This window comes from Durio zibethinus, chromosome 2, assembly GCF_047325235.1.
Source record: "Durio zibethinus cultivar Kanyao isolate XHJ-2024 chromosome 2, ASM4732523v1, whole genome shotgun sequence".
Classification (NCBI taxonomy): domain Eukaryota; kingdom Viridiplantae; phylum Streptophyta; class Magnoliopsida; order Malvales; family Malvaceae; genus Durio; species Durio zibethinus.
This window is the reverse complement of record NC_143163.1, coordinates 2,934,575-2,957,321: the sequence shown is the minus strand read 5'-3', so window position 1 is coordinate 2,957,321 and position 22,747 is coordinate 2,934,575. Positions and strand designations below refer to the sequence as shown.

Here is a 22,747-nt window from a genome sequence, read left to right as displayed (position 1 = left end):
TATTATTATAAATAAAAAAATTTAAAACTAAAAAATAAGTGTTAATGTAAAAATGTGAAAATAATCGTAAAATTTGTATAATTTAACATAAAATATATTAAACGTGTCGTAACGTAAAAAGATATAAATAATTATAAAATTAGTATCGTTTGGTATAAAATGAGTTAAAAGTGTCATAACACCTTAAAAAAAGGTTACAATAATTCTAAATATAATAAAAGGTAATAACAAGTATAAAAATATTATTGTAATGTAAATAAATAACTTGACAATGTAAAAGAATTATTATTATAAATACAAAATATTTTGAACCAAAAATAAATGTTTATATACAAAATAAAAATAATTACAAATTTTGTATCATTTTGCTTAAAATGGATTAGAAGTGTCATAATACCCTAAGAAATAATTATGATAATTCTAAGTATAATAAAGAGTAAGAACAACTATAAAAAAAATATTATTGTAATGTCAATAATTAAGTTGAATAAATTATTATTATAAATAAAAAAAATTTTGAACAAAAAAAAGAGTGTTAATGTTACAAAGTGAGAATAGTAAGAAAATCTATCATAAAATAAGTTAAAATTGTTATAACATTTGAAGAAAAAATTATAATAATTCTAAACACATGAAATGTAAGAACAAATGTAAAAAAAAATTATTTTAATGTAAATAATTAAGTTGGCAACAAAAAAATTTTATTATAAATAAAAATATTTCAATCAAAAAATAAGTTTTTATAAAAAAAAAATGAAAATAATCGTAAAATTTAAATCATTTAACATAGAAGTGTATTAGACGTATTTTTACACTTTAAAAAAAATATCGTGATAATTCTAAATGTAATAAAAAATAAATATAAAAATATATTATTATAACGTAAATAATTAAATTGATAACGTAAAAATTATTATTATAAATAAAAAGTAATTTCAAACAAAAAAAAAGTATTAAAGTAAAAAGTAAGAATAATCATAAAATTTATATTATTTGATGTAAATTGGACTAGAGCTATTGTAATACCTTTAAAAAAATTATGATAAATTTAAACAAAACAAAAAGTAAGAACAAAAGTAATAAAAAATTAAAATACAATAAATAATTAACTTGATAATGAAAAAAATTGATATTTTAAATTAAAAGATTTTAAATAAAAAAGTATTAATGTAAAAATATGAAAATAATTATAAAATTTATATTATTATACGTGAAATGTTTTATCTAAATTTTTTTTTAATAATTATAAATATAATGATAAGAAAAGTACAAAAATATATTATTAAACGTAATTAATTAATTTAATTTTATAAAATAAATTAAAATTAAAAAATTAAAAAATATATCGTTTTTATCTATTAAATTAATAAATTAAATAAAATTATATATACTTTTTTAATATTTACCTATGAACCTATTTTTTTATTCAAAAAAAAAAATATTATTTTTATAATTTATCATATAATATTTTATAACCAGTTCTATAGACAAACCCTACAGTCTAGATCAACGCTTCCCCACCTGAACCAAATCGGAAGAGCCTTGGAGAGAAAGGCCAGACTTCAGAGAAAACAAAAGCAACCGAAATGAGCGGAGCCACTACGGCAGCGTATTTAGCTCGAAGAGCAGCTCAAAAAGAGAGGGTTCGAATCCTCTACCGCCGTGCCCTCAAAGATACCCTCAACTGGGCCGTCCATCGCCACCTCTTCTATCAAGATGTAAATCCTTTTTTTCAATCTACCAATATCTCATCTTTTTCACTCTCTTTTTAATTTAATTTTTTTCAATTAATTGAATCTTTGATTTTTCATTTATTTATTTTTATTTTCAGGCCTCTGACCTTCGCGAAAAATTCGAAGCCAACAGGCATGTGGTTCGTCTTCCTCCTTTCCCATCTTCTCATTTTATCATAATCTTTATTTTTAATTAATAAAATTTATTAATAAATTTGAATGAAAATTTGTTTAGTCTTAAATTTTCTTTTCACTGTACTGCATTCATTTTTTTGGGGGGGGGGGGGATTTCTTTTTTTTGTGTGTGTGTGTGTGTGTGTGTTTGAATGACAATTTGAGCTCATTGACATTCTTCATTGAACTTATTAAGGACTCATGTAAATGATGGTTATCCTAGTCGAACTGTTTGGGTATTGATGGTTTAACTTTGTGGTTATTTGGGCTTTGATGTTGCATTGTACAATTTGGGTTTTTGCAGGAAGATCTCGACACAATTGACAAACTGGTAGCTGCAGGTGAAGCAACTTATGATAAGTGGCGGCATCCTGATCCTTATATTGGTAAGTACCTTACTAGTGGGTTGCTGGTTTTATAAGAGAATTATGGTTTGAATTAATGGGATATGAAGAACTTCTTTTTTGTGCTGATGTTTGGATTTATCTTAAAGAGACATATCTATTAAAGAAGGGGGGAGTTAATGGATTGGATGTTGAATGTTTATGTCATCTCAATAATTCTTGTTTGGAAGGAATTTGTAAATGCATTTTGGGATATGTTATTTTGAACGTTCTTGTGAAACAATTGGGCGGAAAATAGCTCAAAATTTTGAAAATGGGATGAGTTCTTGTATATAACTAATTAACTATTAGTTAGGATTTCAATATCTTCTCAGATGATAGTTTGATGATTACCAGTGAATCATTGTCTGAGAAACAAGATACATTAGAGCCAAGCCTTGCAGATGTAGGTGATGAGAAACACTACCAAACTATTACTATGTGACTTCTCCTCTCATTGCTTAGTGTCATATCTTTTCCACTTACATTTTTTTATATGATCACAATAGTTGGTTATTACTGATTTTTTTATTTGATCACAATAGTTGGTTATTACTGATAAGGTCTTGCTCTTGTTATGACATGACTGGTTGACTGTGAATATAGGTAGGTTCCTTATGAGGTTCTTATTTTCCAGTTTTAAACCTATTATGCTCTTTGAAGCTCACATATTATGTCCATTTGCAGTTCCATGGGCTCCTGGTGGTTCCAAGTTTACTCGAAACCCTGTCCCGCCATCTGGGGTAATTGTTATAATTCCTTTCTTGCTAACCAATTGCTATTTCTTTCATTTTAATTTGTTCCCTTACTTATCTACAATTCTTGTTGTACTATATGCGTTCCTAATTTTGAAGTATTCATGTGTCTTAAACCTTTTTAAGTGTAAGTGACCCCTTTCTTTTCATTTATAGTAGACATGCACTCTAGATTGTTCATAGTATTTGAAAAGTCCTGTATTTTAACTAGACAATTTGAGATTGCTCCCCTTACATTCCATGCCGTTCTGCCCATTGCCTTTCTCTATGGTTGTCCATTGTTCACAGCGATTATCAACCCATTAAACTGAGATTAGAAGAAGAAAAGGAACTAGAGAAACCTCTTTGCTAGTCTTGTGTTGCTACTTTATAACAGATAGTTGGCTTCTTTCTTCCTACTATTTTACAATAATTTCTTCCTTTTAAGTAAGTTTTATTTTACCTTGATCAAGTGGCAAAATTTGATCTATATTGCTGGAGGAAGTTGGGGTGAAGAGAAGGGGAAAAGTCATCTTGTCCTGCAATGGGCTTTTCATGTTGTAGCTTATCTATTTAACCTAGATTTTTTTGGGTGCTGTCAGCAACTATTACTAAATTTCTGATTAGTTTTGTTGCTTTTTATCCTGTTCTGATATTTCATTCTTGGTGCAGATTGAGATTGTGTATGATTATGGAAGAGAAAACAATGACTAAAACATGCATCTTTTCTATCGCTAGAAATAAAGGTTAGCCATATACTTTGTTATTTAGATTTACATCATTCTTTGTATAATTTCCTTGTTGAAGTTTTCGTTTGTTTCAAATAACTGGCTACTGGTTGGCAGCACTTTTCTTAAAGGTTAAGTCGCAATCATCTCTTGGATTCATATTGAAAATACTTTTTTATGTTAAGAGAGGAGCTTCTCTCCTGTGCAGCAGGGTTTAAGTGTGAAAATGTGAAGTTTGAAACAAAATTGCATGGCTAGGGAGATTTGTGTGTTGAAAGTAGTAAAAATTATTTTTGATTTGATCCGAGAGAGTTTTCGTTATATACTTTCCTGAAATTATTTAGGTTATCTAGGAAGTGATTAATGTGTTCTTTTGTCACCAAATCGGATTATGGGAGTGATATTTTACATGTTTATCTCTTCCGAAATTTGAATGGTGTTTGCTCTAAGGTTCCAATCCTCTCCCAAAGCATCCTATGAGAAAATCCCATGCAGAATCATATATTAAAAGTCTTTCTCCGCTGCTCTCCCCATTTGAATATTTCTTTAACGTTGGAACTTCTAACTTTTGGTTGATGCAGGTCCTGAGCGTAATGAGGGATCAAGCGCAGCAACTAGTTTGCATTCATTCAAGTGAAATGTGATGAAGCTTTAATAACATTTATGTCGATGCCCCTTTAGAGTTATTGTTGTGTGTCTGCCTTTTTTGTATAAGATCATTGCTCAGATTGAAGGGTATCAAAAGGTTGTTGACATTGCATAGAAGTATGATGATCATTAATCCTTCTTGTGATACTATTTTTCTCTAAATCTTATATTGCATCTTTTGTCTTTCTGGCTACCGTGGGTCTTGTCAATTGCGCCATTGGAGGTTGCACTCTCGAATTTGCTAGTCATCAGCGACGGGGGTGCAGCCTATGAGCTTTAGGCAAACTAATTTAAAGACGTATGTACCTGTTTCTAATTAGTATTAAAAAGGTTTGGGAACCTATGCTTCATTTGTAGGTTCAGTGGCAAAACGATAGCTTCAGCGCTTCCGACTGACCGTCCATCCAAATGAAGCCCTAATCAAGGCTAGGCTGAATGGCAAATGGAAAAGAGAAACCTCTGAGGAAACCTAGTGAAGGTTAGTTTGCGATTTGCATGACAATAGTGCGAGTCCTTACCGTTTATGACAAAGGCTTGAAAGCTCAACCATTACAAACTGATCGAGATGTTTTGTTTGACAAAACAAAATGGTACAGCCAATGTATGACTTGATTCCTTGACAACTCTTGCTCGCACCTGGCCACCTTCCTTAAAAGTACACGATAACAAATTACTTGAATATATCATTAAACACCTATGGGACTGACAGAACGTCCCTATGCGCCAATAGAACAAACAATACACAAATGTTCCCTCGAAACTCCTAGCATTCACCATTTGCAATTTGGTGGGTCGCACTCTAATCCTACGTAGAAAAAGTAGAAATCTTTCAGCAAATGGTGAATGCGAGAGGCCAAAAATTATCATGATAAACATTTGATCACAATTCACAACCTTAACATGACAAATCTTGGGTTTAAGCTCGTCTGTTCATATCCATGCAAATTTCATATTCTATCCCCCCCCCCCCCCCCCTCAATTAAATGTACATTTTTTTCAAACCAGTACCACAGGCATTAACCAATAAAAACGCTGAAAAGCTACTCCTATTTCGACATAGCGTCGGGGATTCCTAGAATGCCCGGACAAAAGCACCCATTGCAACGTTTTATGTCATAGTAAACTCCTCCGTTTCTTTTTCCTTCTCTTTGTTTTCTCTTGGGAAGACCAACAGCGATGGAGGATGAGAAATTTAGGACGAGGATGAAGGAAATGAAACGCAGGTATGCTACAGCTACGCCTGATTTGTTGCGTATAACAGGCTCTGTGGTTACGATGGTATTGCTGTTATGGACCATTTGCTGCGGATTTGAATTGACAATGGAACCTTGGCGATACACTACCGTTGCAGTCCGGGCATTCCATGTTGGAGTCACCACAACGATCTTTGGTTTGTTGTTTCTGATCGTCGGGTTTTCCATTCTGGCAGACTTGTTTTTGAATATATCAGAACAGTTGCCACAGCTATCTAGCATGCATGAAGGTTAGAACATGGGTGCTTCACGGTTTTATTTTGTTTCATTTACTTTGATGCGTCTGGCTTTGGAAAATAAGTTCCTAGCAATAGGAATTTGCTTTGCTTTAATTGCTTATACTTTCACTGTCGCTCCCATGAAACAGGGCAGGAGACAAGGACGATTTCCAAAGCTATTGGCAAGGCCCTCGTAATTGTAATCACAATGTTGGTGATCTTATGGGAAATGCACACCAGATTTAGGCTTGCAACTGAATCAGGAAAGAGCAAACAACATCTCCTGACGGTTTCAATTGGAGTCACCACCATTTTATTTGGCTTATGTCATCATTGGACTCGCCATTGTTCTGGAGCTCGTACAAGAATTTTGGACACGTTCACAATAGAAAGAGAAAATAAACCAGCTTTCATCGCGGTTGTAATGAAGATGTTTAAGTGTTTTCCTTGACAATTCTCTAGTAGTCCAGCATTGTTTCCATGTACTAATGCTGAGATCAAAGGAGAATTGAAACGCTAGAACCTTAAGGTCTCAAGCAGATGTTTGTTCCCTGCCTCACACTTTGCTTCATCTACATTGGAACATACAGGTTAAAAGGTGGAAGATAACAAAACAATGTTTGGGAAGTATGGACAGGAAAAAGGGTTTTCAATACACAAATGAGGTCTCATCACTTCTTCCACTTTAGATTCAGCAGGTGCTGTTTGTCCTGTGAAGCAAATAACATCTGTATCCATGTAGATTTCATGAGTATAGCAATATTCAGAAATCACATCCTTTGGAAAAATCTGGACATGAGATATCTTCCCAGGTCAATTAGGTCATGCTTTATGTTAACACTGTATAATGCCGCATATAAAGACTAATTAAGACCTTCAATTATACCATCGGACATGCATCAAATTCATATCCTTCTTCTATCCATGAAATCCATACCAGATTTCCAATAACGAACCATAACCTTCTCCATCCTAGAACCATAAATAATTTACCGATATGACGCTTAACCACAGCAGGTTTTAGGTGCAGTTCAGCTTTTGATTTTTTGTCAAAGAATTAATCAAACCATAAAAATCATCTCCTTCATTAATTCCAGTTATAAATCATGAGCAGCAAGTTGTGATTCAATCTAGATGCCATATATTCTAGGTTTCTCTAACCATTCTAAATCTGCATCTTCCAAAGACTCAGTAATATGTGCCAATATCCTAGAAGAAGAAGCAAGTATTAGATGGGCATAAAAAATATGTTCTGCTTCTTGCATTATAGTTAGGGTTTTCTCTGTTCTTAAGGAAAAATTAATTTAAGGCATGGAGGAATTTCAAATGGCATCCATTGACAGTAATCAGCAGCTTCTTCACTCCTAAGTACTCTGAAAATGAGGGCCATAAAGAAATCTTTGAAATTTCTTTCTAATACATAACAACAGTTTTCACAAACAAAAACCCATGCCTAAATTCATGAAAAAGACGGAAATTTTTTAGATAAGCTTGAAGGGAAGAGGCCATGGAGTGGACCTGGGAACCTCGACCTTATCTTTGATACGCTCTATCTTCTTCTCCTTCTTTGGTCTGCAGTTCCCATATGATCCTTTGAATCTCTTCCCTTTCTTTGTCTTCTTGTCACCCCTGCCGCATAGTATCGGCGCTCCCGCCGCTACCCCACTCGGCGAAGCAGATGATAGAGGAGGCCGCTGCGTCATCATCACTCTCCTTGCCAGTGCGCCGCACCACTGCATCATCGCCATTTCCTTCAATCTACTTCTGCTCGTAATCTCTCACCACAGTATAAGCCTAGAATCATTTATTTCATAATTGGGCTTCTTGTTTCTTTTAATTTCATAAATTAGGCTCAATATATGGACCAAACCTGGGTCCAAATATAAGTCATTCCAGCCCAGAGTTTTTCAGGAATTGGAGTCTGGATATTTGATCTGGGCCACTGAAAATAAACAAGAATTTACTAGTTTTGTTTCGAACGATCTTTTTTCCCGGTGGAGATCAATTACAGGAAATGAATGAAAAGAATTGTCTGTCCGGTTTGGTTTTGTCCAGAGTCCACACTAGGAACGGGCGATGGAGATGGGGTTGAGTTTGGTGTGGCTTCCAATTAAACACGACCTTCGTTTTTTTTCAACTTTTCAATGCACAAAAATCTGTATCTAACCAGGAATTACCGTAACATTGTTTAGTTTTTCTTTTCAGCTAACAGGCTGACAGGAAGAGTTTCCTTGGAAAAGAAAAATGAAAATGGAGGTGTTTTGCAGTCACATATCTCTTTCATGGACTCGTTTCATCTCTCCTTCTCTTCACATACCTCACTCTTTCTCTGTAAGTTCTGACTGCCCCAAATTCACTATTTTTTTCCTCATGTTTTATCATAATCGTTTTTGCTTTTAAGTAGTACTTCTTTTTCTTTTTGGTTGTTTTCTTTTTGGTGGGTAAGACTAATAGATTCAGGGTTTTTTGTGGTTCTGCTCAGTCCCAGAAGTTTTGTTCTGACAAATTCTCACTCATGTAACTTGAAAGCAATTTTTTTTGTCTCCCAAAGTTTGGGAACTACAATTATATTTCAGGGGCCAAATGTGATACGGCTTCATGGTCATATTGAGTGTTGTCAATTTGTCATGCTGGATCAATTAAGTTTCTTGGAGTTTTTTTTTTTTTTTTTGACTCTTTGTAGGTTGTTGTAGGCAAATCAGATGACTGTTTCAGTGACAGGAGCAACTGGTTTTATAGGTAAAAGATTGGTGCAAAGACTGTATACAGGTAACAATGATTATAATTGAAAACTTCTATTCTATTTAGTTTGTTTCAGATTTTTTTAGCCTGAAACTTAACTTTAATATAATTGAAATGCTGACAATCATAATGCTCGTGTTTTGACACGCTCTAAATCCAAAGCAGAGTTAATATTTCCGGGTAAGAAGGTAATGAGTACTTTTGGGTTTTGCTCTATATTGCTTTCTTCATTTGCAGGAAAGGGTGAACCTTTGAGATATGAAACAAAGCATGCATTCATGCAGATGTACATATACACATACTTAACACGTATGCATAGAGATGCATATACTTATAGTTGTTTTTCCCCTTACTTCATTGTTCTCCTGGCGTTTGCAGTAAAGGACTTTCCCGGAATCATAATTGCAGAGGAGGCAGGGTGGAAGGGTTGCATTGAAGGATCAAATGCTGTTGTAAATTTGGCTGGAATGTTCATAAGCACAAGATGGTCTCCTGAGGTTGGTGTTGGAAGATCTTCCATCCTAGTTTTTATATTATGTGGCCAGACTGACATAAGCTTTTAGCACATCAGCAAAGTAGCTTGTTTTTATATATTCCTCCTTAAGTCTCACTTCATGAGACCTAGATCTTTTTCATCTATTGTGGTTTTTTTTTAATTGAAGGTTTCAGACGATGCAAGGATACAGAATTCTGCTCCCAGCCCCTGATGTGCGGGCACACACACACACACACACACACACACATTTGATAGATGGCATCTGCTAACTGATGCAACGGATTGACATTTCTTGAGTCTTTAACAACTTTTAAATTAAGCGCCAATGACGCCTTATATCAATTAAGTCTCTGTACATCACTGTTAAAATGGATATGTCTGCGTGTTCTCATACATCCCTAAATGCTGGATCAATCAATATTCTTTAACTTTATTGCAGATTAAAAGGGAAATTAAGCAAAGAAGGATCAGAGTCACTTCAAAGGTTAGTCTTTATCTTTTTTGTCACTCTCTGCATGTTCGAAGCACTTCTTTTGAATCTATAACATTCTATAACCCCGTAACTGTTTTCCACTGCCCATTTTTGCTGATTTTGAAGGTTGTAGATTTAATAAATAGTTCACCTCAAGGTGTTCGGCCTACTGTGTTGGTTACTGCGACAGCTGTTGGTTATTATGGTTTGTATCAATCACAGTTTCCTACCTTTTTCCCCCATACTGTCATGAAGCATTGATTTAGGATGGCCAACCTTTTCATTTACTCACACAAACACAGATGAGAATTGATCCAGTCAGCCATAAGGTTTTTAAAAGTGGAACAGAGTCCATTCCTACATGAAAATTGATCCAATGAGCAATTAAATGCTGCAGACTTTAACTGCAGCGGGGCTCCTCTGAATGCTTAATTTCACCTGTTTTTTTTTTTTCCTGAATGCTCAGGCACAAGTGTAACACGAGTGTTTGACGAGAGCAGTCCATCAGGAAGTGATTACTTAGCTGAGGTAACAAAAGAAAATAATTACTTAGCTGAGCATTGTTCTTGCCTTTTACTAATGCAATTTATTTGCTCAGGTTTGTAGGGAATGGGAGGCAACAGCTCTTAAAGTAAGGACGTGAGACTAGCTCTTATTCGCATTGGAGTGGTACTTGGCAAAGATGGCGGTGCTCTAGGTATAACTGATTTTATTCTCTGTCCCTCTTACCCCCTTCACACACGCCTGTTATAATTAAAATCAAAATCAAAAGGATGCACATATTCAGTTCCATCAACTTCAAAGAAATTAGAATCAAATGCCTTAATATCTTACATCTTTGAGCCTTTGCAGCTAAAATGATCCCTCTCTTCATGATGTTTGCCGGAGGACCTTTGGACTCTGGACAGCAATGGTATGCTATCAACTGAAGAAATAACTTATTTTATTTTGTGTTTGACATCTGTATGCTGCTAGAGCACCAATAAACGAGCATTTGTGAAGAAAAGTTTTCATCAGCCTCCCAAAGATGTCAAAATGCTGTTTAAATTGGCTTGTTGATTTCTTTCCTTCTGCTTATAATATTGCTTTTTCATGTCGACATGTTGATTGCTTTTCTTCTTATATAGGTTTTCCTGGATTCACTTGGATGCAATAGTAAACCTAATATACGAAGCTTTATCCAATCCATCTTATAAAGGTAATCTTCTAAGCATTCAATGGGCTTAAATTTTTTGTAAATCTCCAAGACAAAATTAGGGTGAATAAATCATTGATTTAGGAGTAAAACTGACTTGAAATTTACTAAATCCTTTGTCTACCCCTGCCAGTATCTATATGTTGAATCATGCTATGAGCCAACTAGCACATAGGATGGGCTATATCATATGTTCGTTTACTTTTTCTATTATATTACTATGGAGTGGTTGTTCGATCACCCTGCTTTACATACCTAAATGTCAGGAGTCATAAATGGCACTGCGCAAAACCCTGTTCGATTGTCAGATATGTGTGATCAATTGGGAAATGTCATGGGCCGACCATCATGGCTTCCTGTGCCGGACTTTGCCCTCAAAGCAGTACTAGGGGAAGGTGCTTCAGTGGTAGGTGTTTTATTTATTTATTTATTTATTTTTATATATCTTTGTTCTTCTATTTCCTCCTTTTACGTGTTTTCTGTAACTAAATTTCATCGAAAACACATCCAACTGGATTTATTATATTGCAGATTCTGGAGGGGCAAAGGGTGGTTCCTGCGAAAGCCAAGGCGTTAGGTTTCCCATTTAAGTACCCTTATGTTAAGGATGCACTTAAATCCATTCTTTCCCAAGACTACAAGATATACGCCTCGTTCTTTTCTTTTTGGTAGAGGGTTTCAAGATTTACCAAAGCATGGCTAATCTTTTCCCTCTTTTTTACACCCACTTCTTTTTCTACCAACAGGAACGACACCTCAGACATTTTGTAGGTATAACCCCTAGTTATTTTTCCCTGCGAAAAATAGAATCATTAAATTTGAAGCTTTCGATCTTCTGCTTCTTTTCATTCGATCATAAAGACCACTGCAGTTGGATATCGAAATACCCGAAATCTACAGAATGTCGAATAAAGATGCAGAAGACCTACACATTCAAATAAACACAAGTGCAAGTAATAGCAGGTCAATTTTTTAGATCCTCTTTTTTTTTTTCTTCTTTGTACGGCAACTCTCCAGGTTCACAACAGAATGGAATATAAGTTAGGGCTTCCTTCTTCTAATTTGACATAAAAACCTACATCGTTTCATAACACAACATCCCAGATGTATATATAATTCTGTTGCTTTCATCTACGGACAAAAGGCCGGTAAACATAACAAGTTGTGGATTAATTTAATCAACCCTTTAATGAGTACTTTCTGCCGCTAAATGGCTGGAACTTGGGATCTTCCTTCTTTTCAGGCTGCTGCTGTTTAACCTCTTTTCCAGATCCCTGCAAAATCAAAGAAATAACCATCTTATATCTTCATTCTTTCCTAGAAAAAGAATAAAGTAGGCTAAGTGATAAGCAATTTGATGAAAAGCAGAGAGCAAAAAGAACGCTGTGCACCTGTTTTGTTTCCTTAGGACGGCTGACACTTGATCCAAATACAAGCTTGCCCTGAGCCTGGCGTGCGGTATTTTGTGAACTAGGTCCTGAAGAAGGTTGCCTCTTATTGCCATTGGAAACAGCAGGCCCCTTGTCTTTGGACCCAGATGAAGAAACTGGTGGAGGCTGCTGCTTCAGAGGCTTCCCATCCAAGCGTCTAGCTGTACCAGTAAAGGCGCTGAACTTTGGTTCAGCCTCAGCAGGAGCTTCTTCAACTGAGAGAACAAAGATGGATTTCCTTAGAACAGAATAACCATCACTAAGATCAATCATGAACTAGAGTGCACTAGCCTACACAAATGTATAATTGGATCTTTCTAGATATCTCACTAGTCTACAGAGATCCTTAAGTTCCCATGAATTAGAACCACTAGAGTACAACAGGACGGGAAAAATATCTCAACCAAGCATAGTTGTAGAAACAATTAACATACTTAAAATTGTACCAAAAAATCCTTAAAAATGAAAAATAGAAAGAAAAACTGACATTAAGATAAACCATTAGAATCCTGAACAACGAGTTAAGAGCAAGATAAACATTCAATGATGTTTAGCAAATTAGCTTTTAACCTTGAGACAGTGCCTTGCTTGAAGAAGTGGGTAGAGCAGGCCTTTCTGGCTCCTTGTAATCCAGGGGAGGAGCAAAATCCACCTCACAGTCTGTCTCAATGATACTTATTGCATTGGATGGCTTTGTCTCTACAATATCTATGTAATACTTCTTATTGTTATATGCCACCATAATACTGTCCCCAGTGGTTAAACAGGAATAATTCCTCAATGTTGTCTCTAAGCTGCATAATAAAAGAAAAGTAAGATTATAAATGAGATGTCTAAATCTACTTGGAAAGCAACAGGTAGAACATGAAGAAGATGTCCATAATAGCTACATTATACAGCATGGAACAAAAACGGATTCAAGGAGCTATGTTACTCACAAGTCCAGGCCAAATACAGAAACTCATTTGGCTTACATGAAGCTAAATTACACAAAATTGTCAAGATATATGATACGGTATACAAAATGATTACAACATATATCTCAATTTTGAAAATTCCCTTCTAAGCTGACCATCATACATCAAAGAATCAAGCTTACATATATCCACAAACAATCCACTCACATAGCTTTTGGGTTTGAAATATCCAAAAAGTCCTTTGTGTGGGGTTGCAATTTAACATAGGTTCCCTTTGGAAGAGTTACATTTTTCACCCTCACAATATCTCCCTCTTGTAGGAGCAAATTCTCCATCATCTACATGAAAACATTGAAAAAAAAGGGCAAGAATCAGATAAATAGAAGATTTCTTACATCTCAGTGGACCTAAAGGCCACAATACTACTCATGTTCAATGGACCTCAAGCAATGCCACAATACTACTTATGTGAAGCATATACAAGCCGAAAGATGCAATGCCTACCCAATATGGCATATAGATCATGCCTTCTTCTGCAATAAACTCTAGCACTCCACAATGAGAAACACGCTCAGCAGCATCATTCCGAAGTTCAAATAACATTGGATAATCAATATGCAGAGATGCTGCATGATTTGAGTCAAACATTAGCATTCTGGATTATAAGGTCATGACCCAAGCACCAAGACTAATTACACGAGTTAAATTAGTGCCACTATTAAACAACTTACCTAAGCGATCAAGGGCGGATGGAGGCATTATAACTGAAACAACAATGAAAAAATATATATCAGGAAGTCGCACAGCAAAAGGAACATATTGCAACAACCATGGGTCTGAAAACTTACTTTTATCTCCGCTTTCAATTTGTGACTGCAGGAAAACAAGGAAAAATATATAGGATTATAATCATTAGAAAGCAAAGAAAACTAAAAAATTCTCAGGACTAGAGATCAGACCTTATAAATAACCAATCAAATACGATAGGTTTTCCAAACCAATAACGGAATACCGACGTATCACTATTGAAGCATATCAGTAATCTAAAGCAATACAAGACAAAATAACATTCTATTTTTCAGACCTTTTCAATGAAAGATGCAGGGTAACATCGGTAACTTTGCTCAAACGATGTCCCATGATAGCCATATCCATCGAAAAACTGTGAAATCAAGCAAAGAGACATTAAAAATTACCAGTATCCACTGCCATCTCTCAAGTAACCCAAATTTCAAAATTACATGTTGAGCTAACAGCAATTCCAATGCCACAAAAAACACAACATTGAAAGCTACCCATTACCCAAAAAAGCATTCACTGACACTAGAAAATCAAAAGAATTTAAAAGAAAATTGTAAAACTTACCATTTTGTAATGCTTATAAACGGTCAAACCAGATAACTTATTGTTCAAGTTCCCTACAAGAAGAAGATCGAATGGGTCAAAACCAAGAATAATATCCAAAAAAATTAATGTGCACAATTTCTAATTTTCTCGAAATCTTTCTCTTTAGAATCAAAAGACCAGCAATTAAAATCAACATAATTTTTTTTTTTTAAAAGGACTTTCGAGTGGGAAGGTTGTATTTTTTAACTAAAATTCAAATAAAATTTCCTCTTAATTTAGTAATCGAAAGGCGAAAGTGAACAGATCTAAGAAAACATTGACACAAAGAAAATAGTGATTGAAAGAAGAAAATGTAATTACCTGAAAGAAAACAGAGAGGAAAAAAAAAAGAGAGGCGCTATTTGGCGTTTGGATCAGTGAAAGGAAATTGGTGGCGTGAAGAAGAGGAAAGATAAAATCGTGGGGAATGGAATCGCCTATGATGCGCTTTCCCTGCGTTGTTTGCAAGCCACCACCGATTCGGCCACGTGTTCCTTTAAAAGAACTAATTCTTGAGTTTATGATCATTTTGGGCTTGATTTCAGATTTTGGGCCAATTTTTGAAAATAGAAATTTCCTGTGGGCCTATTTGTCCATGAAAGATATGATGTTTTGAACTGGCCCAAACCAAAGGAGATTTTTCAGATTAGATTACTTTTGGGCCCATAAATTTAAGATGCCCGATGTATCATAGAGCTTTTCCTTAATCAAATTGGGGCTTAATTTTTTTAATAAAAAAATCTTAATACATGAATTAAGAAAAAATTTACAGATTATGAAATTTTAATTTTAGATGTGATAATTATATAAATCAATAAAACTTAATTTGGTGTTCAATTTTTAATTTTTATTATAACTATAATATTAGGCTATATATATAAAAAAAAAAACTCTTTGTAAGAGTGATAACAATTCGAATTAGATTAGTTTCGATTTAATTTTTTTTAAATATTATATAATATTATAAAATTTTAAAATCTAATCCAAATTCTAATAAATTTTTCATATGATTCAATTTAAATTAAGCTGAATTTTATTGATTCAATTTGATTTATTAATTTTTATATATTATTTTAATATAAAATTTTAATATATTTAAATAAATTTTAATATAAAATAATTATTTTTTGTAAAATTTAATATATATATTAATAAAAATATATAATTTGATTGATTTTTTTTTTAACTTTTATTTCTCCATTCAAAATTTAATCCAAACCCAATATATATTTAATATCTAAATGCAATCCAAACTAAATAAAAATAAACTAATTCAAATCAAATCAAATGTTACAATCTCAAATTAATTTGACTTTTTTTTTTCCACCTGCCTCTTTCTGATTTTATAAAGATTAAGTTAAAAAAATTTTTATGTGAATATAGGATGATAGGCCCAATGTCCTAAATCAGGAGGCATCTCCGTCCCCTGCCTCTTCTTATTACTTTGTGATGAACAAACGATCGCAATATTTAGCAAGCTGAAAGCCAATCCGAATCAAAATTTGTTAAATAATCCAAATAATAAGAGCTGCACCTCATTCCTCTTCTCGTCCTTGACCTCCATAGATTCAGCATATCACTCGGCAATAATCAAATATTTTTCCTATCTAAAACAAAACTGCGTCAAAGCTTCGAAACAATCCAATATATATATATGTACATTCCTAATTTGATTCAACGTTATCAATCATATGATGCCAGAATTATCTGCAATAGCTGCCCCATGATACATGTCTGCCATCAAATTCAACTGTAAAATCATTAATATTATGGGCAAATCTATCTTCATTGCTACAATTATATGACATTCTGCAACCAAGTAAGGTAAAACATCATCGATTATATCTGGTTCCAGCTAACAAACACCCCAGCAAATCTACATCTAAGATTATGCTCTTACCGTGTGTCCCCACTGAACTTTTAACACTCCGTTTGGTAAGAAAGAAAGAGAATGGAAAGCAAAAGGAAACATTTTATGAATCACAATCGTTAAATTATAACTTTTTTTTTTCCTTACCGAACGGAATCTGTAATCATTCAAGACCTGAAAATCTATCTATCCCCTTGTAAAAATAAGGTAAAATATCAAATAAGTGCAAGTTTGATTCAGTTCATAATTATCACAAGATGTTGCTGAATTTTCATATTTGGTCGATGCTTCCATGTGTTGCACTCAGCAATAATAATGTTATGCCGATTCCATGTTTAAAGTAACCTCCCATAATTCTGGTCAGTATTGTTTATCCTTGATTTGACATTCTGCTAAAAAAGTTGAATTATCATTCTATTATTATTTTTTTCTCCCTAAATTATTTACTTATTCTTTCTTTAAAAAAGTATCGTACTAAATTATCATAGAAATTATTAATGCTCCACACACTACAAACAATTTCAAGTACCAAAGAAATTATTCAAGCTCATAATATTTTACAAATATATTATAATAATTCAATTCTTTAAATATCTGGTTGGAAAGTTGTCACCTCCATTACCAATGGAGAAACTTCAATTACAGTGAAAAAATTTTATTGTCAGAATTAATAAATTAACACGTATCCACAATAAAAATAAAAAATAAGTAAAAAATAAAACATATGATAATTTTTTTAATTATACTTATAAAATTAAAAAATCTCACTGTCACATTATAAAAACCAAACTCTATTTGGTATGCTCCACGAGGTAAAAAAGATAAATTTTCGTTGCTTTTTTCTTAAATTTATCTAGTCACTAATTTATATTTCTAAATCATCGTTAAAAATGTTAAGGAATAAGAGAAAGCATTTTTCACTCATATTTTTTAATTTTTATATTATATTCATTATTATATTTATATTTTATGAATATTTTAAATTTATATTTATTTTTATCATCACGAGTATTTAATGAGTATTTTAAAAATACATTATAATAATTCATTTCTCTAAATATCTAGTCGCGGAATTGTCACATCGTTAACAATAGAGAAACTTCAATTATAGTGAAAAATTTTCATTTCCGGAATTAATAAATTGACACATATTCATAATAAAAAATAAAAAATAAAGTATGTGATAATTTTTTTAAATTCTATTTATGAAATTAAAAAATCTCAATGTCACGTTATAAAAACCCTAACTCTATTTGGTATACTACACCCACAAGGTAAAACAGAAATGTTCATTACCTTTTTCTTAAATTTATTTAGTCACGATTTTTTTTTCTCCAAATATTTCCAAATCATCATTAGGGATGTTAATGAATAAAGTAAAGTATTTTTTATTAACATTTTTAGATTTTTAGATTATATATTTTTATATTCATACTTATATTTAACGCATATTTTAAATTTATTATTTTTTTTATCACCACAAGTATTTAATAAGTATGAATAATTTTTATATTCATATTTTGTATATTTAAGTAATTCTTTTATAAATATATATATATTTTTAAATAAAATATATTAATTTTAATTAATCTAAAATAATAAATTATATTATTTAATAAAAATTTATTTACTAAATATATATAAATATATATGATACGAGTACAAAACGGATAATATATTACTCGTTTTCATCTTCATATCTAATAAAAATTTAAAATTATATCAATCGCATCCCTATATACATAATATAATATGCATCTTTATTCTTAATAGAATAAAAAAATTAAAACTTTCATTATATATATAAATAAAATTGACATCTCTAATTACCTTAAAGAACAAATTGACACATCTTTAATTAAAATTATTGAAAATACTTAAAATAGAAATTCCTAATCATAATTAAAATTATTGAAAAGACTTAAAATTAACATCCTTAATCATTATGAAGAATAAATTGAAACAGCTTTAATTAAAATTATTGAAAAGACTTAACGTTGTAACAATCAAAGCTCAATATGCATGGAAAAGCATCCAAAGTCAAAAATAGTATACCCATCGAGGAAGCAAACAAATTCAATTCACATAAGCTTTGAAGGCTTAGCCATCAATAAAGAAAAAATCATGGGATCTTAACCGTTTCTCCTTGAAAAATTATCCGTATATTCGATGTGTTCAAAAACTGCACTCACTTTATAAGCCACAATACTGAACATTCAACTTTTTTTTTCTTTTCATTTTTGTTTTGTTGGAATCAAATGATCTTTCATTATGTTTCTTTTGCGTCATCCAAAGACAACAACCACAGAATCTCGAGTCATAATGTGACAGCTTATAATACAGGTTCGAATTTCTATTGTGAGTAGATGATGTATAAGTTTAAAAATTTTTTTAATAAAAATTTAATAAATTTATAAAGTTTAATTCAATTGATGTATTATCTTGAACTTGGAGATGGAACAGCTACCCAGCTCCTAAACTTTTTTCAACAAAAAAGAAAAGAGATATTATTATTTTATAACGTGATAAGAATTTATATTTCTTTCAAAAGAATATGGTTTCACAAAGTTTGTATGTCTCACGACTTAAAAAGCACCAAAACTTTACGTCTTTTAGCTCTACATTCAATCTTAACCACAAAGCCGACCTGAGGCTAAACCAGAAGCCCACAAAATTGTGGTCAACAAAATGCAACCAGAAGTGACTCGAGGTAGGAGCTACCGAATCATACCACGCTTCACAACGAGCTGAAGGCAGGCACCCCACATTCATTGCAAAAAGAAAAGAAGGCAAAAGAAAACCTATCTGGCATTCAACGAATTCAAAATTGAAACATATTCACAAGCTTCAGGCAATTGGTCGGACTCTGCTTGGGGTCAAATGGGCAGGCCTAGCCGCTAAAGCCAAGACAAGATACAAGACAACCAGACCCCACACATCATGATTTCAGAATCTTGGTATCTAAGCGTTTTCCACAAGGGGCTGACCCCGTTTACGTTTCTCTTTGCACAGCACAACAGAAACCCTGCTAAACCGTGCCCTATTAAGATCTTAAACAAGATCACCATCGAAGAAACAGAAAGCAACCAAATTCAAAAAGCAGCCCATGACACAAACCTGTTGGAAAACATTCATGGTAACATGCATAATAAAGCTCAAAAGAATGAAGAATAGCGGAGCAACACAAACCAGAGTGAAGCAAAAAAAAAAAAGAAAAGAGTTGAGCTAGAACTGAGAGTCCACTCAAAGGAAACATAAACAAGAGGGATTAAGATCCCGAATTTACAGAAAAGGGTGGATTCGGTTCCCATCCCTCCTACCCGACAAAATGCAAAGGACCTTGTCTGCTAACATCTTCTTCTTACTAGAGATGGAAATTAAAAATAAAGATGAAAATTAAAAGGGAAAAACTAAAATAACCAGACATTCAAGGACTGACAAGCCATGCAATAAGGCAAAAGGTAAAATGCTGCCTCAGGCGCAGCAATAGGACCACTGCTCGTCCTCGCTAGCCCCAGTCTCCACAGCAGCATTATAATCTTCCCCATTGCAATAGTAAAAACCATTGTTATTCATGGCAGTCAAAGAACAAGAATACCCCGCTACGAGATAAGGCATGTTGTGGAAGGAACGAGCAAGGCTGCTAGCTAAAGCAGCATTGGCGCCATCATTGCCATGGTCCTGTCCACAAAATTCTTCGGCGCGGTGTTTGAGGGTCTCGAACATGAGCTCGGGCTCGTGCTGCATCACCCGGAGGACATCCCCACATGATGGGCCAGGCACCGCCCGCGTAACCGCGAAGCTATGTGGACCATCACTCTGCGACACCCTAACAACACTTGGGCCGCCAAACAGGTTGTGAACTCCACCGAGGGCCTCCTCGTAAGCCCCACCCAAGAACATCCCCAAATAATACCGCCCATTAGCAGTACCACTGCCAGCACCACCGTTACCATCCAGCTCATGCAATGGCAAGCTTGTTTCACCTCCAATGAACTTATCAATCTTCCCATCACTGTCACAAGTTAAATCAGACAAGATCCCCCTCACTTCAGGCCTTTCATCCAATCGATGAATGGGGACTATAGGAAAAATCTGACCAATGCTCCAAAAATCGGGGATCGAAGTGAAAATTGACAGATTAACATGGTATGTCCTAACAGGCTCAGATGCACCAATCACTTTTGAAACCAAGTCACATAACCCATCAACAGCAGCAAGTTGTTCAATCCCCAAAGTCCCTTCTTTAAACTGTTCCACACACCTTTGCTTCAACTGATCGGCATAAAGCAAACAGGTCTCATTGTCATTTCTCATTGCTGCATCACTAAAATTCGAATAATCAGCACGAGCTTCCTCCGACAGCCCCGAAATGAGAAATGGAAGGTTAATTTGGTTAATTGCCGGGGTAGTAGGAGCAGTAGCAGACATAGCGTCAAATATCAAAATAGAATGATGAGAAACAATAGCTCTCCCACTTTCACTACAAATAATCGGATGCTTGATAGATTTACGGTCACAAACAAACCGAATTGCATTAACAACAGCTGAAGCATATTCCTCAAGACTATAAGAAACAGAGAGATCCGAATTACCAGATTTGGACCCGTCGTAATCGATTCCAAGGCCGCCTCCAATGTCAATAACCTTCATGTTGGCACCAAGACGGACTAATTCAGAATAGATCTGTGCAGCTTCACCAACACCATCTTGAAGCAAAGCAGTTGAAGGGATTTGGGATCCAATATGGAAGTGTAACAATTGAAAACAATCAAGCATCCCTGCATCATGGAGCTTTTTAACAACCCTCAAAATCTGGGTCGTTGTTAACCCGAACTTCCCTTTCTCACCCGAAGTCGACCCGAAATGACCCGAGTGTTTGGTTCTCAGCTTAGCCCGGACTCCAATCACGGGTCGAACCAAAAGCTTATTGCTTATGTCAACAATCAAATCCACCTCCTCTTCTTGCTCAAGAACAATTACGGTGTTCAAAGCGAGCTTCCTTGCTAGCAAAGCAAGCGAAATGTACTCAGCATCTTTGAAACCATTGCAAACCAATAACGCTTCAGGGTTTCCTTTGCAAAGGCAGCTCATGGCAAGAAGAAGTTCGGGTTTTGACCCGGCCTCCAACCCAAACCGGAATGGCGCCCCGAATTTGACTATGTCTTCAACAACGAACCTGTCTTGGTTACATTTCACGGGATAAACGCCTTGGTAATGAGACTCGTAGCCTTGTGCTTGGATGGCAAATTCAAAAGCCGATTGAAGAGACTCGAGCCGGTTTTTCAGCACATCGGGTAAGCGAACAATGAGGGGAAGCTGTAACCCGAGTCCGCCCACAGATTTCGGATCCGAAACTTTCTTAACAATTTTCAGCAAGTCGATTTCTTGATGGGCCAGAGTGTCCGTACCGTAAGGACGGACGGTGATATTACCAGAGTTGTTAACGGAAAAGTAGGGGGCGCCCCAGCGGTCAATACGGTAGAGATTGGAGGAGTGAGCAGGGGACCAATGGGTTGAGTTTGAGTTAGCAGCGACGGTGGTGGTGGAGGAGAAAGAAAAAGGGACCGCCGCGGGAAGGGAGCTATCCCCAGCAACGAAAGCCACGTAGCCAGGAGGCGCTACGGCAGCATCTACGCAGCAAGCCAGGGCCGGCATCCCTATAACGAATCCGCGACGATCTAAAAAAAGATTTGAAAAAGAAAAAGGGAAAAAAATAGGTTAGATTTGAAAGATTTCAAAAGGTGGGGGCTTTAAAACCCGCCGAGGCCGAGGCCCCGGCTACCCCCTCAAAAGAAGCAGTAAAAGACCCTATTACAACCGGAGCAACACCCTCTTTGTACCCTACACTTCGAAATCCCCACGCCGAACCTTCAGAAGAAGATTTTAACAGACTTAAAATTTAAAATTCCTTTTTTAATATAAAGCAACAAATTTTATGCTGCGAAAATGGAGTTCACCATGCAGATCCAGAAAAACATCAAAAGAATCTGTTTTTTAAAGAAATAATATTTAGGGAAGATAAAAGAAAATGAGGTTAGTTTAATAGGGAAGAGAAAAGAAATAGATTTCCCGGAAAATGAGGGAAAATTGAAGGAAAATTAGGGTTTTGGTGTTATCTTCACAGAAGACGTTAACGAAGCTTGAAGTGGGCGAAATTGCATGAGCGGAGATGCTCCTTTATATAGGGGGTTTCACGGGCCAAGCTGGGCTGCGGGCTTGGACTTCGGGGGCCCTAATAAATATCTTATCAATTTCTTGTGCTCAAAAAAAAAAAAAACAATAAAACTGAAAGAAAATTTTTCTTTTTTTTTTTTTAGTTTTTTGAATTTATAAAAAAAATAATAAAAATATTTTTTGGTACTGAG

The 22,747-nt window shown here is 34.5% G+C and overlaps 4 protein-coding genes and 2 pseudogenes across 6 annotated transcripts; 3 read left to right on the top strand and 3 right to left on the bottom strand.

The window, feature by feature from the left end:
• The first annotated feature begins 1,475 nt into the window (after positions 1-1,475).
• On the top strand, positions 1,476-4,593 carry LOC111308809 (NADH dehydrogenase [ubiquinone] 1 beta subcomplex subunit 9-like). The gene is made up of 6 exons (XM_022907412.2): positions 1,476-1,718; positions 1,832-1,873; positions 2,212-2,293; positions 2,978-3,033; positions 3,697-3,770; positions 4,334-4,593. The coding sequence occupies exons 1-5, from the start codon at positions 1,587-1,589 to the stop codon at positions 3,736-3,738; spliced, it is 354 nt and encodes a 117-aa protein (XP_022763147.1). The 5' UTR covers positions 1,476-1,586; the 3' UTR covers positions 3,739-3,770; positions 4,334-4,593.
• A 953-nt stretch (positions 4,594-5,546) lies between these two features.
• LOC111308808 (uncharacterized) lies at positions 5,547-6,466 on the top strand (annotated as a pseudogene). The gene is made up of 2 exons (XR_016328932.1): positions 5,547-5,883; positions 6,021-6,466. The product of XR_016328932.1 is annotated as an uncharacterized LOC111308808 (transcript).
• Positions 6,467-7,251: 785 nt separating this feature from the next.
• Positions 7,252-7,683, bottom strand: LOC111308811 (small ribosomal subunit protein bTHXm-like). Its single transcript, XM_022907415.2, has one exon. It carries the CDS (start codon positions 7,617-7,619, stop codon positions 7,353-7,355), a length of 267 nt encoding a protein of 88 aa, XP_022763150.1. The 5' UTR covers positions 7,620-7,683; the 3' UTR covers positions 7,252-7,352.
• Positions 7,672-11,601, top strand: LOC111308021 (epimerase family protein SDR39U1 homolog, chloroplastic-like; annotated as a pseudogene). Its single transcript, XR_016328929.1, has 12 exons — positions 7,672-7,968; positions 8,064-8,202; positions 8,565-8,640; positions 8,992-9,110; positions 9,549-9,593; positions 9,708-9,786; positions 10,048-10,109; positions 10,180-10,278; positions 10,434-10,494; positions 10,709-10,779; positions 11,043-11,182; positions 11,308-11,601. The product of XR_016328929.1 is annotated as an epimerase family protein SDR39U1 homolog, chloroplastic-like (transcript).
• Positions 11,602-11,730: 129 nt separating this feature from the next.
• On the bottom strand, positions 11,731-14,888 carry LOC111308807 (ubiquitin fusion degradation protein 1 B-like). The gene is made up of 10 exons (XM_022907408.2): positions 14,831-14,888; positions 14,489-14,541; positions 14,208-14,285; positions 13,972-13,996; positions 13,855-13,887; positions 13,628-13,749; positions 13,331-13,461; positions 12,777-13,000; positions 12,168-12,421; positions 11,731-12,050 (listed from the first exon to the last, which is right to left on the bottom strand). The coding sequence occupies exons 2-10, from the start codon at positions 14,489-14,491 to the stop codon at positions 11,955-11,957; spliced, it is 966 nt and encodes a 321-aa protein (XP_022763143.2). The 5' UTR covers positions 14,492-14,541; positions 14,831-14,888; the 3' UTR covers positions 11,731-11,954.
• Positions 14,889-19,599: 4,711 nt separating this feature from the next.
• On the bottom strand, positions 19,600-22,533 carry LOC111308806 (arginine decarboxylase-like). Its single transcript, XM_022907407.2, has one exon. It carries the CDS (start codon positions 22,035-22,037, stop codon positions 19,854-19,856), a length of 2,184 nt encoding a protein of 727 aa, XP_022763142.1. The 5' UTR covers positions 22,038-22,533; the 3' UTR covers positions 19,600-19,853.
• Between the last annotated feature and the right edge of the window lie 214 nt (positions 22,534-22,747).